This window comes from Dendrobates tinctorius, unplaced genomic scaffold (assembly GCF_039654945.1).
Source record: "Dendrobates tinctorius isolate UK_male_01 unplaced genomic scaffold, ASM3965494v1 ptg000270l, whole genome shotgun sequence".
NCBI lineage: Eukaryota > Metazoa > Chordata > Amphibia > Anura > Dendrobatidae > Dendrobates > Dendrobates tinctorius.
Genome location: NW_027361937.1, coordinates 10,517,251 through 10,537,519, shown reverse-complemented (window position 1 = coordinate 10,537,519; position 20,269 = coordinate 10,517,251). Strand labels below are relative to the sequence as shown.

The 20,269-nt window shown below is 44.5% G+C and overlaps 1 protein-coding gene across 9 annotated transcripts in view; it reads right to left on the bottom strand.

Moving 5' to 3' along the window:
* The window catches only part of GSS (glutathione synthetase), a 162,277-nt gene that overhangs the window by 76,232 nt on the left and 65,776 nt on the right, over positions 1-20,269 (bottom strand). Inside the window, exons 1-2 of one of the 9 annotated variants that reach the window (XM_073559422.1) lie at positions 15,681-15,840; positions 7,280-7,438 (exon numbers count right to left, since the gene is read on the bottom strand). The exons of 6 other annotated variants lie outside the window; for them this stretch is intronic. In XM_073559422.1, coding sequence (XP_073415523.1) covers positions 7,280-7,438; positions 15,681-15,697 — 176 coding nt within the window. In that variant the 5' untranslated portion in view covers positions 15,698-15,840. Of the gene's footprint in view, positions 1-7,279; positions 7,439-15,680; positions 15,841-20,269 lie in introns of those variants that run through there. 2 more of the 9 variants (XM_073559421.1, XM_073559425.1) reach the window with 2 other exon arrangements.

Here is a 20,269-nt window from a genome sequence, read left to right as displayed (position 1 = left end):
ATCTTTCTGGTTGAGGGATTCAGGTCTGATTTTTCCATGTTTACCATCCAGCCCAGGGACGCCAGGGTCTGCAGGACTGTTTGTAGGTGTTGCCTTAGAATGGTGTTGGAGGGAGCCAAGACCAGGAGGTCGTCTAAGTAAGGGACGACACATATATCCCTCCCTCTGAGGAATGCTACCACTTCTGCCATTATCTTTGTAAATGTTCGGGGTGCCGAAGATATTCCGAAGGGTAGAACTCTGAAATGGAAGTGGTGTACTTCTGTGTCTAGAGTGACTGCGAACCTTAGATATTGCCAATGGGATGGATGGATGGGAACGTGGTAATAGGCCTCTTGGAGATCTATAGTGGCCATGGCAAAGTCTTGTCCAATTAGTGGTATCGTGGTCTTTATCGATTCCATCTTGAAGCGTTGGTACCAGACATGTTGGTTTAGCTTCTTCAGGTTGATGATGACCCGGTATTTTCCACTTGGCTTTTTTACTAAGAACAGCCGGGAGTAGTGGCCCTGACCCTGTTCCAGTTCTGGGACTGGAGAGATTACCGCTGATGATAGCATCTTTTGGAGTTCGGAGAGTAGAACATTTTGAAGTCTTGCTGAAGGAAGATGTGTTACTTCCAAGTTTTGCGGGTGGCAGGAGGAGAATTCTATTTTTTCTCCCCATCTGAGTCCAGGATTCTTTGATTTGTTGTTATCTCCTGCCAGCTCGGGAAGTAGTCTGTGATTCTGCCCCCTACCTGCTTGACGTCATTTTTTATCTCTGTCTGACCGAATCGTGAAAAATATTCCTGCCTCATCCGCCTTTTGGGTAGCTCCATCGTCCCGCTTTCCCTTTACCCCTGTATTGCGGGGTTTGAGCCTGGGGTGGATAATAGGGTTTTTTCTTGAGTGGTTTCGGCTCGGGAAGGTTTTTCTTCTTGTCGGTCACCTTCTCTAATAATTCGTCCAATGCCGGGCCAAATACATATTCGCCCTTGAATGGAATAGAGCATAATTTTGATAGGATATCTCCACTCCACATTTTTAGCCATAGGGCCCTTTGGGTGGTGTAGGAAAACACGGACGTTCTTGCCGCAATACGGACTGACTCTGCCGAGGACTGTGAAGATGAGGATGAATGAACTCATGGAGATCAACATCCAACACTGCGGAGACACCATCACGTGTTTCTCAACGCAGTGATTCTAGAGCACTGCCCCCATCCCTTATGGGAAATATGCAAAACATGCAAAACAGAAGCCGCGGAGACACCATCACATGTTTCTCAACGCAAGCAATGACCAGCCAGGTCTTTCCCCGGGAAGGAACAACCACGGGAAGGGCAGTCTCCAATGAAGGAAACCACCTATGCCAAAACATGGTATCCATCCACAGACAGCTGTTTCGGGGTGTTGCCCCTCATCAGTGTGGAGTAGGAAACTGGCTGGTAGGAGCAATGCCTAGTAAAAGACTGTGAAGATGAGGATGAATGAACTCATGGAGATCAACATCCAACACTGCGGAGACACCATCACGTGTTTCTCAACGCAGTGATTCTAGAGCACTGCCCCCATCCCTTATGGGAAATATGCAAAACATGCAAGACAGAAGCCGCGGAGACACCATCACATGTTTCTCAACGCAAGCAATGACCAGCCAGGTCTTTCCCCTACCAGCCAGTTTCCTACTCCACACTGATAAGGGGCAATACCCCGAAACAGCTGTCTGACGTTGAGAAACATGTGATGGTGTCTCCGCGGCTTCTGTTTTGCATATTTCCCATAAGGGATGGGGGCAGTGCTCTAGAATCACTGCGTTGAGAAACACGTGATGGTGTCTCCGCAGTGTTGGATGTTGATCTCCATGAGTTCATTCATCCTCATCTTCACAGTCTTTTACTAGGCATTGCTCCTACCAGCCAGTTTCCTACTCCACACTGATGAGGGGCAATACCCCGAAACAGCTGTCTGTGGATGGATACCATGTTTTGGCACAGGTGGTTTCCTTCATTGGAGACTGCCCTTCCCGTGGTTGTTCCTTCCCGGGGAAAGACCTGGCTGGTCATTGCTTGCGTTGAGAAACATGTGATGGTGTCTCCGCGGCTTCTGTTTTGCATGTTTTGCATATTTCCCATAAGGGATGGGGGCAGTGCTCTAGAATCACTGCGTTGAGAAACACGTGATGGTGTCTCCGCAGTGTTGGATGTTGATCTCCATGATTTCATTCATCCTCATCTTCACAGTCTTTTACTAGGCATTGCTCCTACCAGCCAGTTTCCTACTCCACACTGATGAGGGGCAATACCCCGAAACAGCTGTCTGTGGATGGATACCATGTTTTGCATAGGTGGTTTCCTTCATTCGAGACTGCCCTTCCCGTGGTTGTTCCTTCCCGGGGAAAGACCTGGCTGGTCATTGCTTGCGTTGAGAAACATGTGATGGTGTCTCCGCGGCTTCTGTTTTGCATGACTCTGCCGAGGAGTCTGCCAAAAAGGCGGCTGCCTTCTGTAGAAGTGGTAGAGAAGCTAGGAGATCTTTCCTCGGAGTTGCTCTTTTTATATGGTCTCCTAGCTGCTGAAGCCAGAGGTATAGGGTCCTGGTTACACAGGCCGATGCCACGTTTGTTTTTAAGGAAGTTGCTGAGGCTTCCCAGGACTTCTTCAGTAGGCTATCCATCTTCTGGTCCAGCGGGTCTTTAAGCTGCAAGGAGTAGTGTTGAGCATTCCGATACCCGATGTTTGCAGTATCGGCCGATATTCGCTGTATCGGAATTCCGATACCGAGTACCGATATTTTTTCAATATCGGAATCGGAAGTTCCCATAATGCAATGAGTCACTGTTGTGGCTCTGATTGGCTGCCGAAATGATGTCATCATGATGCGCGGTCTGTGCGCATCATGATGCGCCGTCAGTTCGGGCCTTCCGGGGGGTCTGTACCGACTGCCCGGGGGTCTGTACTGGCATCGTCCGATGGGACTACAAGTCCCATCGGGCGATGCCTGCTACAATGACAGTGATTGACACATTAGCCAATGATGGGACAGTAGAAGTCCCATCATCCGGCTAATGTGTTAAATGGAAAAAAAAAAAAAAAAAAAAAACACATACTACATACATGCATACTGCATATATACCACATGCATGCAACATATATATACTACATATACAGTGCCTACAAGTAGTATTCAACCCCCTGCAGATTTAGCAGGTTTACACATTCGGAATTAACTTGGCATTGTGACATTTGGACTGTAGATCAGCCTGGAAGTGTGAAATGCACTGCAGCAAAAAAGAATGTTATTTCTTTGTTTATTTTTTTTTTAAATTGTGAAAAGTTTATTCAGAGGGTCATTTATTATTCAACCCCTCAAACCACCAGAATTCTGTTTGGTTCCCCTAAAGTAATAAGAAGTATTTCAGGCACAAAGAACAATGAGCTTCACATGTTTGGATGAATTCTCTTTTTCCAGCCTTTTCTGACTATTTAAGACCCTCCCCAAACTTGTGAACAGCACTCATACATGGTCAACATGGGAAAGACAAAGGAGCATTCCAAGGCCATCAGAGACAAGATCGTGGAGGGTCACAAGGCTGGCAAGGGGTACAAAACCCTTTCCAAGGAGTTGGGCCTACCTGTCTCCACTGTTGGGATTATCATCCGGAAGTGGAAGGCTTATGGAACTACTGTTAGCCTTCCACGGCCTGGACAGCCTTTGAAAGTTTCCTCCCGTGCCGAGGCCAGGCTTGTCCGAAGAGTCAAGGCTAACCCAAGGACAACAAAGAAGGAGCTCCGGGAAGATCTCATGGCAGTGGGGACATTGGTTTCAGTCAATACCATAAGTAACGTACTCCACCGCAATGGTCTCCGTTCCAGACGAGCCCGTAAGGTACCTTTACTTTCAAAGCGTCATGTCAAGGCTCATCTACAGTTTGCTCATGATCACTTGGAGGACTGAGACAGACTGGTTCAAGGTTCTCTGGTCTGATGAGACCAAGATCGAGATCTTTGGTGCCAACCACACACGTGACGTTTGGAGACTGGATGGCACTGCATACGACCCCAAGAATACCATCCCTACAGTCAAGCATGGTGGTGGCAGCATCATGCTGTGGGGCTGTTTCTCAGCCAAGGGGCCTGGCCATCTGGTCCACATCCATGGGAAGATGGATAGCACGGCCTACCTGGAGATTTTGGCCAAGAACCTCCGCTCCTCCATCAAGGATCTTAAGATGGGTCGTCATTTCATCTTCCAACAAGACAACCACCCAAAGCACACAGCCAAGAAAACCAAGGCCTGGTTCAAGAGGCAAAAAATCAAGGTGTTGGAGTGGCCTAGTCAGTCTCCTGACCTTAACCCAATTGAAAACTTGTAGAAGGAGCTCAAGATTAAAGTCCACATGAGACACCCAAAGAACCTAGATAACTTGGAGAAGATCTGCATGGAGGAGTGGGCCATGATAACTCCAGAGACCTGTGCCGGCCTGATCAGGTCTTATAAAAGACGATTATTAGCTGTAATTGCAAACAAGGGTTATTCCACAAAATATTAAACCTAGGGGTTGAATAATAATTGACCCACACTTGTATGTTTAAAATTTATTAAAATTTAACTGAGCAACATAACTTTTTGGTTTGTAAGATTTATGCATCTGTTAATAAATGCTGCTCTTGTGTGAAGTTTGAAGGCTCTAACTTATTTGCATCTTATCAAACCTGCTAAATCTGCAGGGGGTTGAATACTACTTGTAGGCACTGTATACTACATGCAACATATATACCACATGCATACTACATATATACTACATGCATGCAACATACATACATACTACATATATACTACATGCATGCAACATACATATATACTACATACAATACATTCATACAAAACATACATATAGACATACAGTACATATAACATAGAGTACATACTCACCATCACTTGTCACTTTGCTCCCCGAAGCCATTGTCATCTATGGAATAAATATTAAAATAACAAACCACCAATATACTTACGCCTGGTCCGCAGAAGTCCACGAGTGTCCCACGACGATCTTGCGTGGAGAACAGCAGCATCAGCTGATGCTACCGTTCTCTACGGGCTCCAGGAATCCAATGAAGGGAGGTAGGTATCCTTCCGCACTGTATTCCTCCGCCACAGTAAAAAAAAAGAAAAGTCCCTAGTCTCACTTTATGGCAAAAGCTGCGTGGGAAATTTCTCACACAGCAATGCCATAAAGTGAGACTAGGGACTTTTTTTTTTAGTGGTGGAGGAATACAGTGCGGAAGGATACCTACCTCCCGTCATTGGATTCCTGGAGCCCGTAGAGAACGGTAGCATCAGCTGATGCTGCTGTTCTCCACGCAAGATCGTCGTGGGACACTCGTGGACTTCTGCGGATCAGGGGTAAGTATATTGGTGTTTTGTCATTTTAATATTTATTCCATAGATGACAATGGCTTCGGGGAACAAAGTGACAAGTGATGGTGAGTATGTACTCTATGTTATATGTACTGTATGTCTATATGTATGTATTGTATGAATGTATTGTATGTAGTATATATGCATGTATGTAGTATGTATGTTGCATGTAGTATATATATAGTATATATGTATGTTGCATGCATGTAGTATATGTAGTATGCATGTTGCATGCATGTGGTATATATGTAGTATGTATGTATGTTGCATGCATGTAGTATATATATAGTATGCATGCTGCATGCATGTGGTATATATGTAGTACATATGTAGTATATATGTATGTAGCATGTTTTTTTTTTGTTTTTTTTACATTCAACACATTAGCCGGATGATGGGACTACTACTGTCCCATCATTGGTTAATGTGTCAATCACCGTCATGGTAGCAGGCATCGCCCGATGGGACTTGTAGTCCCATCGGACGATGCCTGCACAGACCCCCGCAGCCTGCACAGACCCCCGGGCAGTCGGCACAGACCCCCGGCAGGCCGTACACACCCCCGAGAGGCTGTACAAGGACAGAAAAGGGTTTTTCTTATTCCAATACCGGAAATCCCATAGACTTGAATGGGACTTCCGGTATCGGAATCGGCGATACCCGATACTTTTTTCGTATCGGGCCGATACCAACTGATCCGATATTTTAGGGTATCGGATGGTATCGCTCAACACTAGCAAGGAGTCCTCGAAGGGTAGCGTAGTCTTTTTAGCTACCTGGATATCTACTTTTGGAATCTCAGTCCAAGGTTTCGCGGCTTCTTCGTCCAGGGGAAATCGATCCCTCGTTTTGCCCAGGATACTTAATTTCTTTTCCGGGAGTTCCCATTGCAGGATTAGACTCTGGATATTATCATGGATAGGGAAAACCATTTTCTTCCTGGATTTCAGGCCGCCAAATAGACCACCCCGCTCAGTGCAGGATGACCTATCTTCTTCTACTCCTATTGTGTTCCTGACTGCTGATAATAGTTCCTCCATATCATCTGAGGAAAAAAACATTTCTTATCATCCTCTGACTGGGCTGGGGTTAATTCACCCTCTTCCCTCCCGTACGCTGAAGCCGATGACTCAGGTTCTGAATCTGAGATGTCCTCAGGGGCATATTTCCTCTTCCTTGAGGTTGAGGGGCCCCCTCCCCCCGAATGACTGGGAGAAGGTAGTCAGGGACGACTGGATTTCCTGTCGCATCCTCCCTCTTACTTCCTCTATCAGGGATGGTTGTTCCTCCCGTACGATTTTTGCCATGCATTGCTGGCACAATGTCTTTTTATAATCGGAGGAGAGTTTTTTCCTACATATGGCGCATTTTCGGCTCATAGGTTTTACTTCCGTTTTTGGTGTAGAATCCTTGTCTCCCTGAAAGAGGGAAAAGGAGGGGGGACCCTAAGGATGGGTCCTAAACCAAAACGGTATATACCCTTTTCCGATTATACTCACTGGGCCAGGGTTTGAGCTGGGCTCTGCAGAAGCCGCTTTCAGGGAAGACGCATCCATCATGCAGACAATAGCACTACTTTATGGCGTCTTCCATCTGGGTCCTTAAATAGGAACCGAGATCCAGTTTCCTTTACCTCATCCAATCGGATGAGATCGCTCCCCCTAAGTTCCTGGCGCCACTTTTTTTTTTTTTCTTAACTTCCCGTGGTGCGGTGCGTTCCACTGTGGAACACAGGGAGGACGTGACGTCGCGCCTTCGGGCCCGGCGGTGCGCGTCACTCCTGGTGCATTCCGCTCGGTAGAGACGGGCATGCTGCGCGCGGGGGGGGGAATCGAATCCCGGGATGGGGAGCTACGGGAGGCCCCCAGCCCCACTCACCATCCAGCGTTGCCGAAGCACCGGAGGATGGTGCGGGTCCTGCCAGCAGCGGGAGCAGCATACGGGGAGGAAGGTGCGGGATGAGCAACCCCGTCTGCCCGGCTCACGGTAAGGGAAAACTCCGGCCCGATCCACGGAGCACATAGAACCTCTTCATTCCTGTTAGGGACAGGAAAACACTGGGGATTAGAGGAAGGGGAGGGCTATTTAACCTCTTGTTTACTGTCCCTAATCAGGATGGGGAGGCAACCTCCTGTGTGCTGTCATGGAGGGGATTAGAAAAAAAAAAAGTTGAACAAATATTTACATTGCAATCACTTTTAACATGTATAACATTTGCAATTTCAGCAAAATTCAACTTTAGTGTGTGACATACAACACCCTGGTCTCCTTCTCTTTTCTAACACTGAATATAATAATTAGTAGCATTCCAAAAAAGTCTCCATTTTTTTCTACAATAATTTATCACTGACAAGTAAGGCTGCTTTTACACTTGCCGTGTTTTTGCGGCCCTAATAGATTTCTATGGGGCTGCAAAAACGGCCCGCAAAAATACATTGGAGCGCTGTGTCCCGTATGGCCATGAGGGCCGTATATACGGCTGTGAAAAAATATCGAGCTTGCACGATATTTTTCATGGCTCACGGACATGGCCTCCATTTAAATCAATGGTACCACAAAAACAACGTTACCTTGTTTTTGCGTTACACCGTATTTCCGGATCGCCGTTTTTTTTTTCCTGCTATTTGTTATAACAGGGAAAAACGGCGATCCCAGAAGGTAAAAACAGGGCGCAAAAAACACAGCAAGTGTAAAACCAGCTTTACATTTGGAATACTCAGTCCATTAATGAGTGGATGTAGCTGCCTGCAGATTTCCCTGGGACATCAAGCCTACCACCATGGCGCTTCCAATAAAAGTTTTTATTGCTCCAGTAAAAGTAAAGCAAATTTATAGTCTTATTTTAAAGGGAATCTGATAGCTGAAATATGCTGCTTGATCCACGAGCAGCATGTATCAGACCCTGCTTGATCCCAGCCATGTATGTTTTGACACTGGAACGCTGCGGCTTTTCAGAAAAAAAACACTTTAACCCCTTTGCGACATGTGCCGTACTAGTACAGCGCATGTCGCATCTCCCCCTTTAAAGTGGGCTCCGGCGGTGAGCCCACCTCAAAGCCGGGACATGTCAGCTGTTTTCAACAGCTGACATGTGCCCGCAATAGCCGCAGGTGGAATCGCGATCCGCCCGCGGCTATTAACTAGTTAAATGCCGCTGTCAAACTCTGACAGCAACATTTAACAAGCGCTTCCGTCACGTGATCGGGAGTCATCTGTGCGTCGGCATAACAACCAGAGGTCTCCTTGAGACCTCTATGGTTGTTGATGCCGGATTGCTATGAGCACCACCCAGTGGTCGGCGCTCATAGCAATACAGTAATTCAGCTACATAGAGGCGATCTGAGCATCGCCTGTGTGTAGCAGAGCCGATCAGGCTATGGCAGCTTCTAGTCTCCCATGGAGGCTACTGAAGAATGCCAAAAGTAAAAAAAAAAAAAAGTTTTTAAAAATGTAAAAAAAAATAAAAATACAAAAAGTTCAAATCACCCTCTTTTGGCCCCTTTCAAAATAAAAATCATACATACACATATTTGGTATCGCCACGTTCAGAATTGCCTGATCTATTAAAAAAGGAATAACCTGATCTCTAAACAGCGTAGCGAGAAAAAAAAATTCAAAAACGCCAGAATTAATTTTTTGGTCGCCTCCACATTCCGTTAAAATGCAATAACGGGAGTTCAAAAGAATGAATCTGCACCAAAATGGTATAATTAAAAACATTAACTCGGTGCGCAAAAAACAAGCCCTCACCCAACCGAAAATCACGAAAAATGGAGACGCTATGGGTCTCGGAATATGGTGCAAATTTTTTTTTTAACAAAGTTTTGAATTTTTTTTCACCACTTAGATAAAAATGAACTTAGACATGTTTGGTGTCTATGAACTCGTATTGACCTGGAGAATCATAACGGCAGGTCAGTTTTCGCATTTAGTGAACATGGTGAAAAAAAAAAAACAAAAAAAACTGTGGGATTGCACTTTTTTGCAATTTCACCGCACTTGGAATTTTTTTTCCAGTTTTTGAGTGCACAATATGGTAAAACAATTGGTGTCGTTCAAAACTACAACTTGCCCCACAAAAAACAAGGCTTCACACAGCCATATTGACGGAAAAATAAAAAAGTTATGGCTCTGGGAAGAAGGGGAGCGAAAAACAAACGCAAAAACAAAAATGGGCTCCGGTGCAAAGGGGTTAAAAACCCCTTCATGACCGGGCCAAATTTTTTAAATCTGACCATTGTCACTTTATGTAGCAATAACTCTGGATCTCTTCAACTTATACCATTGATTTGGAGAATGCTTTTTGGTGACACATTATACTTTAGAAATGGTAAATGTAGGCTATGTTTTGTGTTTATTTATAAAGATATCAGAAATTTGACAAACATTTAAAAATCAGATAATCAGACAACACAAAAATATTAATAAATAACATTTCCCTCTTGCCTGCTTTACATCAGCAATACCTGTAAAATTTTCCTTTATTTAGCTTACATTATAAATTATAGCAGTAATTTTTTTTTTTTTTTTTAAAGGAAATTTACAAAACATTTTTTTAGGGACCAATTCAGTTTTGAAGTTAATTTGGGGGTCCTATACATTGGAATCCCCCCAGGAGTGATACCATTTTAAAAACTGCACCCCTCAACCTGTTCAAAATGGCTTTCAGGTAGTTTATTTACCCTTCAGGTGCTTTTTCAGGAATTAATGCAAAATGTATTTTTACCACCTAAAGGTTTCTAACTTCTGAACAGGCTGCTATAGCTGGAGGACTTTAAGGCCTTACATGGCCATGAATTGCCACAGCAAAAACCAGACCCACACAATCAAGATCTCAGAGTATTAATGGGGTTAAAGAGGGAGCCCCCACACACTGTTAACCATCTAGATGTTGTAGTCACTATTTACAGCAGTATTTAAGGGGTTAAATGGCCATGGTTGGAGCGAAATCTGATAATGGCTGATGCAGCAAGTTGTCAGCTATAGTGTACAGCTGATAGCTGCTGGATTGTCACCTGTCGCAGCATGCTTTGCTCTTATATCGCAGGTCAGTTTTAAGTCATATTGGTGGTCATTAAAGGGGTTAAAAGCAGCCAAGGACTGAGCTGCACAGTAGGGTAGACTAATCAGATCCTTGGCAGCTTCTCTCTGCTCTGGAATCACCGGTCTCTCCCTGCGGGCTTGTATATGGATAGACCTGTCACTTACTTGCAGTGGCAGGAAGAAGCTGCTGGCGACCCGCCAGTCCGACTAGTCTCCTATTCGACTTGGCCCCCAACAGCTTCTAAAGTATGTTCTTCACGGAGACAAACATGCCTACCGGAGACCATACAGCCAATGTTGGATACATGCTGCCCGTGGATCAGGCAGCATATTTCAGCTGTCAGGTTCACTTTAAAAACAGTGAACTGCTGTAAATTGCACCAAATTTGTTTTAACAAAAGGTGCAACGTTTGGTACTTATGGACTGATGGGATTGAAGAGAATACACTAAACATTTAGCACAAATATAAACTTTTTTTTTTTTTTTAAATGTGGACCAATGTAGTATTATTAACCCTCCTCACATGTAAAGTGCCATGCAATAAATGGCGCTATAATAAATTATTATTATTATTATTATGTATTACATTATTTTAAGACAATACAAGACAATAAGACAATACAAGATATATTGAAAAAAATGCTTCCTAAGTGGTCAAAAAATGTGTGGCAGTGCCTGGATCTCTGGGCACGGTTCCGGTGGCCCTAGTATAGTCCAGAAATTTTCTATAAATGTGAATTATCCATTGAATTACTGTAATTGATAGTCATGTATCCCATAGAGGAAATGGAATTCGTACTATTTTGAAAATAATGGAACACTTTAAGGCAGAAGTGCACAACCTGCCCTCCGTGATGCCATACTGTGCGGCTCCCAGACATCTTTGACTTCTCTATGTTCAGTAACTCTCAAACTATGGGGACAGTGATGTGCAAGAGATGCTCCTAATCTTTGCAAGCTTACAGAGATTGAGAGCATTGCTTGGTGATATATGCCACTGCGCATGTGCCACCGCCATTTAGTCAGAGCAAAAAAAAATAAAAATATCTGGCTGCAGCAAGATGGCGGCAGCGTCCACTGGTGGGTGGTTCTTGTACAGATTGAGATCATCACTTGCCAATACATGCTATAGAGCATGCGCCACCATTTTGCTAGAGGTAAAAAAAAAAAAAAAAAAAAAAAAAAAAAAAAAGTGAAAGCCCAGCTTATTAACTGCAATATTTAAAATAGGAGGCAAGTCACCTAGGGATCAGTGACCTGATATTTAAGCCACAATGATGAAGATGAAGCCAGAGAGCACCACATAAAGCCTCGTCCACAGGCCACACTGGAACACGAGAATCTCATTAACTGAAAAATACTAATAAAGATTACACAACAACCACAAGACGGATTTCATCACCAGGTATCACTGTAATCAGTATAACGGCGCCGACCTGACACTGTCTGTAGGTTACTGGGCACAATCCTGCTAAGTGAATTGGGAGCCAATAAAACAGATTGTCTCCCTCTGTGGAAAGAGTAAGGATTTGTGAACCTGAAGTCTTTTCAGGGGGATTCTGGAGTGCAGCAAAAGCACCCCATAAAATCAACATAATATGTGCACATGCGCCATTTTGTGTTGCTTCTTTAAACTGCTTTATGGCTCATAAACACTTGATGTGGTACAAAGAAGTGACATTCATTTTTCGGGTGGCTTTTGCGCTCTATGCCTCACAGTATATAGGCAAGAACGACAACAAGAACGCCTATGATGCCAAATCGGGAAAACAACCACCAGTCATGGTGGCAAAATCAGTGGCTGTGCTGTGCTAAAAGACGCTGTGTGCACTTAGCTTTGCAACCAAAAGAGAGATAGATATATATAATATATACAGCTCTGGTAAAAATTAAGAGACCACTGCGCAGTTTTATAGAAATCAGCTTCTCTACACGCCTGACAGCCATTCCATTCCAGTGTCAGTTGGATTCCAACCAGAGTACACCTCATTCTACTTAATGTGCTTCTGATTAGGTGATCACCTGAACCAAATCTTATTTAACAAAGGAAAATATAAAAAACCTGCTGTGGTGTTCACAATCCTCTTGCAATAGGACAAGCTGAAAGGCAAAACAAGTGCTAGTAATATCCCAAAAGTAATAGGAATGAAAAAATAACTTTTCGGCTATGTGCCCACGTAGTGATTTTCAAGCGATTTTTTTCCTGAGCAGGAACGCATGCCCTTGCCAGGGAAATCGCATACGCTTTTTGACACGCGTTTTTGACGCAATTGTCAAGTGTTTTGACATGTGTTTTCACGTGCGTTTTTGCTCATATAATTGGTGGTATGCAGAATCGCGGGCGATTCTGCAAAATTAATGAACATGCTGCGTTTTTTACCGCTAAGCGATTCCGCAGCGGTAAAAAACGCACCATTGGCACATGTGTGTTTTCTATTACAAATGCATGGAACGCTTATTTTAAGCGTTTCCATGGCAGAATCGCGCGTTAAAAAACGCCACGGAAACGCTTAAAAATTGCTATGTGGGCACACAGCCTTAACCATGCCAAACGAGTTGAAAAGAAAAGTCATGAGAGAGGAAAAGAAGGGCTCAATTCTGGCTTTACTATCAGAGGGGGATACAGTGAGCGTCATGTTGCCTCTGTCCTTAAAATTTCTAAGACGGCAGTCCATTACAAAACGGTCAAGCAGCAGATATTGGGGACAACAAAGCTACAGACCGCCAGAGGACGAAAACAATTCTCCACTGACCGGGATGACCATCATCTTATTCGAATGTCACTCAGCAACTGGAGGATGACATCCAGTAACCTACAAAAGGAATGGCAAATGGCAGCTGGGGTGAAGTGCACAGCAAGAACAGTTCATAGCAGGCTCCTAGAGGCAGGGCTCAAGTCATGTAAAGGTAGAAAAAAGCCTTTCATCAATGAGAAGCAAAAGGAGAGCCAGGCTGAAGTTTGCCAAAGACCATAAGGATTGGACCATAGAGGACTGGAGTAAGGTAATCTTCTCTGATGAGTGTAATTTTCAGGTTCGCCCAACACCTGGTCGTCAGATGGAGACCTGGAGAGGCGTACAAGCCACAGTGTCTTGCACCCACTGTGAAATTTGGTGGTGGATCGGTGATGATCTGGGGATGCTTCAGCAAGGCTGGAATTGGGCAGATTAATCTTTGTGAAGGACGTATAAATCAAGTCACATACAAGGTTATCCTGGAAAAACAGTTGATTCTTTCTGCTCAGGCAATGTTCCCCAACTCTGAGGACTGGTTTTTCCAGCAGGACAATGCGCCATGCCACACAGCTAGGTCAATCAATGTGTGGATGAAGGACCACCACATCAAATCCCTGTCATGGCCAGCCCATTCTCCAGACCTGATCCCCATTGAAAACCTCTGGAATGTAATCAAGAGGAAGATGGATTGTCAAAAGCCATCAAACAATGAAGAACTGCTTAAATTTTTGTACCAGGAGTGGCATAGGGTCACCCAAAAGCAGTGTGAAAGACTGGTGGAAAGCATGCCAAGACACATGAAAGCTGTGATTAAAAATCATGGTTATTCCAAAAAAATATTGAATTCTGAACTCTTCCTGAGATAAAACATTAGTATTGTTGTTTCTAAATGATTATGAACTTGTTTTCTTAGCATTATTTGAGGTCTGCAAGCACTGCATTTTTTGTTCTTTTGACCATTCCTCATTTTCTGAAAATAAATACAAAATTTAGTGCTTGAAAATTCGGAGACATGTTGTCAGAAGTTTATAGAATAAAAGAGCAATTTACATTTTACTCAAAAATATACCTATAGAGAGAAAAATCAGAGGAACTGAACATTTTGCAGTGGTCTCTTCATTTTTTCAGTTGTATATATGAGAAACGTCACTGGGCAAAGCCCCCCCTCATTCACCGCACAGTCCACCCATACATGGGCTGCTTAGTAATACGCCCCGAGAGTTCTGGGACTTGTAGTAGACAGGAGCAGAGGAGGATGGCCAGGACTGGAGATTATCGTAAAATATTGGATTGTGGATGTGAAAACCATTACTGTTCCTTTTTTGGTAATATACACTCATATGGGGGTTGTTGAAAATATATGACACCAGAATAGCCCCTTAAGGCTATGTGCACACAGTGCGGATTCTCCTGCGTTTCCGCAGCGGTTCCGCTGACAAAGTACAGTACAATGAAACCCTATGGATTTTCAAAAACGCTGTGCTCACGGTGCGTTTTTTTCCGCGCGGTTTACAAACCGCAGCATGTCAATTGTTTGGGCGGTTTCCGCAGCGGTTTCACACCTTTAACATAGTAGAGGTGTGAAACCGCAGGGCAAAACCGCAGGAAAACCGCAGGTCACTTTACCTGCGGTTCTGCACGGAAAAACTCACAGGTAATTCTGCACATAGCCTAAAGGCCCCGTCTCACTAAGCGACTCACCAGCGATCCCGACACCGATATGAAGGTGTCAGGATCGCTAGTAAGTCGCTATGTGATCGCTGATGAGCTGTCACACAGACAGCTTCACCAGCGATCAGCACAGCGATGCCGAGCGCCCGGCATCGCTGGCCATCCTGTAAAAAATAATAAAAAAAAAAATAAAAAATATAGTTATTCTCACCTTCCGACGTCGCGTTCAGCCATCCTGCCTCTCTCCACGCTCCGGTCCCAGTGATCCTTTGCACGAATGACCGCGAGATGTCACGGTCTCGCGGGATAACAAAGTCTTGCGGTCATTCGTGCAAAGGATCACTGGGACCGGAGCGTGGAGAGAGGCAGGATGGCTGAACGGGACGTCGGAAGGTGAGAATAACTATATTTTTTTTATTATTTTTTACACCTGATCGCTGGTCTCCCCCCTGTCACACACAGCGATGCGTGCTGGCCAGCGGGAGACCAGCGACCAAAGAAATGTCCAGAGGTGTCTTGCAGCGATCAGCGATACCGGCAGGGGGGCCGCTCGCTGATCGCTGTCACACACAGTGATCTCGCTGGTGAGATCGCTGTTACGTCACAAAAGTTGTGACTCAGCAGCGATCTCGCTACCGAGATCGCTTAGTGAGACGGGGCCTTAAGGCTTAGGTTGCACAACGATTTACAGTGGCTGCAAAATAAGGGGTTACTGTGACAACTGCACCTTGTGCACTAATCTGACATTAACTCCAAGTCCCCATGGAGGATAACGCTGACACACATGGGGCCAGCAGCACTGACGCGACGGAGCTCGTCCATTACTCACACTGCAGCCTGTGCCATTCCGCAGATCGCGCCAGATCCTGGCCACTTCTTCTCTCTCACGGACTGAGAATCACACACTTCACCTCAGTCCAACTACAAGGGGGAAGAACGTCCCGAGACTCCTCTTACTGATTGGTTAGATAATCGAGGCTTGGAGCGCAACAAGGCACCTGACGTAAAGCAGCTGATTGGTTGCAGCAAAAAGCTTCAATTCATCATGACAGTGCAGTAAACCAGCCGAGGGCTGAACGGGGCGTGGCCTCTGAGGCAGTGGGAAGGTTTGGGCAAGCGGCAGGGAGGAGGTAGTGTCAGACTGTGTGTGAGTACGCTATGTAGGTACAATACTTCTTACACAAGGCCTCACAGAGGTAATTGGGCCCCAGACAAGTGCTTGTAGCGGCCTTCATTTTAGGTAGCAAAAAAAGGGCGTTTACTGTGGAAACCTGAGCTGAGTAATGTGGCTGCTCATGACTATATAGATATATCTATTTTTTTTACTCTGGGTGAAGACTTGGTTGGGAGAGGGTAGAACATATGGTAGACTTGAAGCCAAAGACCCCTGAAATAACATGCCGCTCTTCACATATGTTTTTAGGGCAGTTATTAATGGAGGATTTTTTTTCCTAGTAACAGGTCTGAAGTTTTGAGCCAAGAGCCTATCAGATTATTGTTTCCTGATTGCAGGCAGATCAGCAGCAGAAATAAGATGTCACTGCTTAGGCTGGAATCTTAGATCCACCAGTCACAGCCTGTGCATGGTCCACGATTTCCAGACAATCCATGGGTCTCACACGAACGTAGGTCTACGAAAGCTTATTGGTTGAGGTCAGGAATTGTGTATGTGTGAAGCCGGACTAACGCTATTTTCACATAAGTGTACCTCCACATAAGGCCGAGTGTTGCTGCCTGATCTTTGGTTTTATGACTCGAACTGACACCATCATAGCTCACTAAAATGAGGCTAGTTTGGGTCATTTAAACTAGCATCTGGGCCTGGATATTATGCCGTAAGCAATTTAAGGAAAGAAAAACATTAGTCTGGACACTTTTCTACCACTAGAGAGCGCTTTAGACTTTTAACCCCTTCATGACCCAGCCTATTTTGACCTTAATGACCTGGCCATTTTTTGCAATTCTGACCAGTGTCCCTTTATGAGGTAATAACTCAGGAACGCTTCAACGGATCCTAGCGATTCTGAGTTTGCTTTTTCGTGACATATTGGGCTTCATGATAGTGGTATATTTAGGTCGATAATTTTTGCGTTTATTTGTGAAAAAAAATGGAAATTTGGCGAAAATTTTGAAAATTTTGCAATTTTCAAATTTTGAATTTTTATTCTGTTAAACCAGAGAGTTGTGACACAAAATAGTTAATAAATAACATTTCCCACATGTCTACTTTACATCAGCACAATTTTGGAAACAACATTATTTTTCGTTAGGAAGTTATAAGGGTTAAAAGTTGACCAGCAATTTCTCATTTTTACAACAAAATTTACAAAACCATTTTTTTTTAGGGACCGCCTCACATTTGAAGTCACTTTGAGGGGTCTATATGGCAGAAAATACCCAAAAGTGACACCATTCTAAAAACTGCACCCCTCAAGCTACTCAAAACTACATTCAAGAAGATTATTAACCCTTCAGGTGCTTCACAGGAACTAAAGCAACATGGAATGAAAAAATGGACATTTTAATTTTTCCAACCAAAATTTTATTTTAGCATCAGTTTTTTTCATTTTCACATGGGTAACAGGATAAAATGTATCCTAAAATTTGTTGGGCAATTTCTCCTGAGTACACTGATACCTCATATGTGGTCATAAACCACTGTTTGGGCGCACGGCAGGGCTCAGAAGGCAAGGAGCGCCATTTTACTTTTTTAATGTAAAATATGCTTGAATGTTTAGCGGTTGCCATGTCTTGTTTTAAGAGTACCTGTGTGCCTAAACATTGGAGCTCCCCCACAAGTGAGCCCATTTTGGAAACTAGACCCTCCAAGGAACTTATCTAGATGCATATGCACTTTGAACCCCCAGGTGCTTCACAAATTGATCTGTAAAAAAAAAAAAAAAAGTACTTTTTTTTCACAAAAATTTTATTTGGCCTCAGTTTTTTCATTTTCACATGGGCAACAGGATAAAATGGATCCTAAAATTTGTTGGGCAATTTCTCCTGAGTACATCAATATTTCATATGTGGTCATAAACCACTGTTTGGGCGCACGGCAGGGCTCAGAAGGGAAGGAGCGCCATTTGACTTTTTGATTGGAAAATTAGCTCCAATCGTTAGCGGACACCATGTCGCATTTGGAGAGCCCCTGTGTGCCTAAACATTGGAGCTCCCCCACAAGTGACCACATTTTGGAAACTAGACCCCCGAAGGAACTTATCTAGATGTGTGGTGAGCACTTTGAACCCCCAAGTGCTTCACAGAAGTTTATAACGCAGAGCAGTGAAAATAAAAAAATAATTTTTTTTCCTCCAAAAATGATTTTTTAGCCCGCTATTTTTTATTTTCCCAAGGGTAACAGGATAAATTGGACCCCAAAAGTTGTTGTCCAGTTTGTCCTGAGTACACTGGTACCCCATTTGTGGGGGAAAACCACTGTTTGAGTGCACGGCATGACTCAGAAGGGAAGGAGCGTCATTTGACTTTTTGAATGGAAAATTAGCTCCAATCGTTAGCGGACACCATGTTGTGTTTGCAGAGCCCCTGTGTGCGTAAACTTTGGAGCTCCCCCACAAATGACCCCATTTTGGAAACCAGACCCCTTAAGGAACTTATCTAGATGCATAGTGAGCACTTTGAACCCCCAGGTGCTACACAGAAGTTTATAACGCAGAGCCGTTAAAATAAAAATATTTTTTTTCCCTCAAAAAATAAATTTTTAGTCCACTATTTTTTATTTTCACAAGGGTAACAGGATAAATTGGACCCCAAAAGTTGTTGTCCAGTGTGTCCTGAGTACGCTGGTACCCCATAAGTGGGGGGGGGACCACTGTTTGGGCACACGTTGGGGCTCGGAAGGGAAGTAGTGACGCTTTGAAATGAAGACTTGATGGAATGGTCTGTGGGCGTCATGCTACATTTGCAGAGCCCCTAATGTACCTAAACAGTGGAAACCCCCCACAAGTGACCCCATTTTGGAAACTATATCACCTAAGGAACTAATCTAGATGTGAGGTCAGCACTTTGAACCCCCAAGTGCTTCACAGAAGTTTATAAAGCAGAGCTGTGAAAATAAAAAATATTTTTTTTTTCCCTCAAAAAGTGATTTTTAGCCCACTATTTTTTATTTTCACAAGGGTAACAGGATAAATTGGACCCCAAAAGTTGTTGTCCAGTTTTTCCTGAGTACGCTGGTACCCCATATATGGGGGGGACCACTGTTTGGGCACACGTTGGGGCTCGGAAGGGAAGTAGTGACGCTTTGAAATGCCGACTTGATGGAATGGTCTGTGGGCGTCATGTTACGTTTGCAGAGCCCCTGATGTACCTAAACAGTGCAAACCCCCCACAAGTGACCCCATTTTGGAAACTAGACCCCCCAAGGAACTTATCTAGATGTGTGGTGAGCACGTTGAACCCCCAAGTGCTTCACAGTAGTAATACATTTTTAGTCCACTATTTTTTATTTTCCCAAGGGTAACAGGAGAAATTAGACCCCCAAAGTTGTTGTGCAATTTTTCCTGAGTACCCTGATACCCCATAAGTGGGGGTACACCACTGTTTGGGCACACGTCGGGGCTCGAAATGGAGGGAGCACCGTTTGACTTTTTGAATGCAAAATTGGCTGGAATAAATGGTGGCTCCATGTCGCGTTTGGAGAGCCCCTGATGTGCCTAAACAGTGGAAACCCCTCAATTCTATCTCCAACCCTAAAGCCAACACACCCCTAACCCTAATCCCAACCCTAATCATAACCCTAACCACAACCCTAATCCCAACACACCCCTAACGAAATCCCAACTCTAACCCTAACCACAAGCCTAACAGTAATCCCAACCCTAATCCCAATTCCAACCCTAACCCCTAGTCCAACCCTAACCCCTAGTCCTAACCCTAGCCCTGGACCTAACCCTAATGGAAAAAAAAAAAATATTTTATTATTTGTCCCTACCTATGGGGGTGATAAGGGGGGCGGTGATTTACTTTTTAATTATTTTGATCACTATGAAAGTTTATCATAGTGATCAAAATAGATGAATGAATCTGCAGCGTTGCAGATTCGATTCGGCGCACTGCGCATGCGCCCGCCATCTTGCAAGATGGCGGCGCCCATGACGCTGGACAGCAGGACACCGGGACGGATAGCGGGAGATCGGAGGCACAAAGGAGGGTGAGGGGGTGATCGGAGGGTGAGAGGGGATGATCGGAGGGCTGGGGGGGCGGAGGGAAGGCGGGGGGGCAGATCATGACGGCGGCTGCCGATCGCTGCCGTCAGAAGGTGGCGGCAGCCGATCGGTGCCGTCAGTCGGTGTGGGGGGGGGTCGGGTCTCTGTGTCCAGCCATGTCCGATGCTATTTCAGCATCGGCTGGATTGTAATATTTCACCAATTTTCATTGGTGAAATATTACAATCACTCT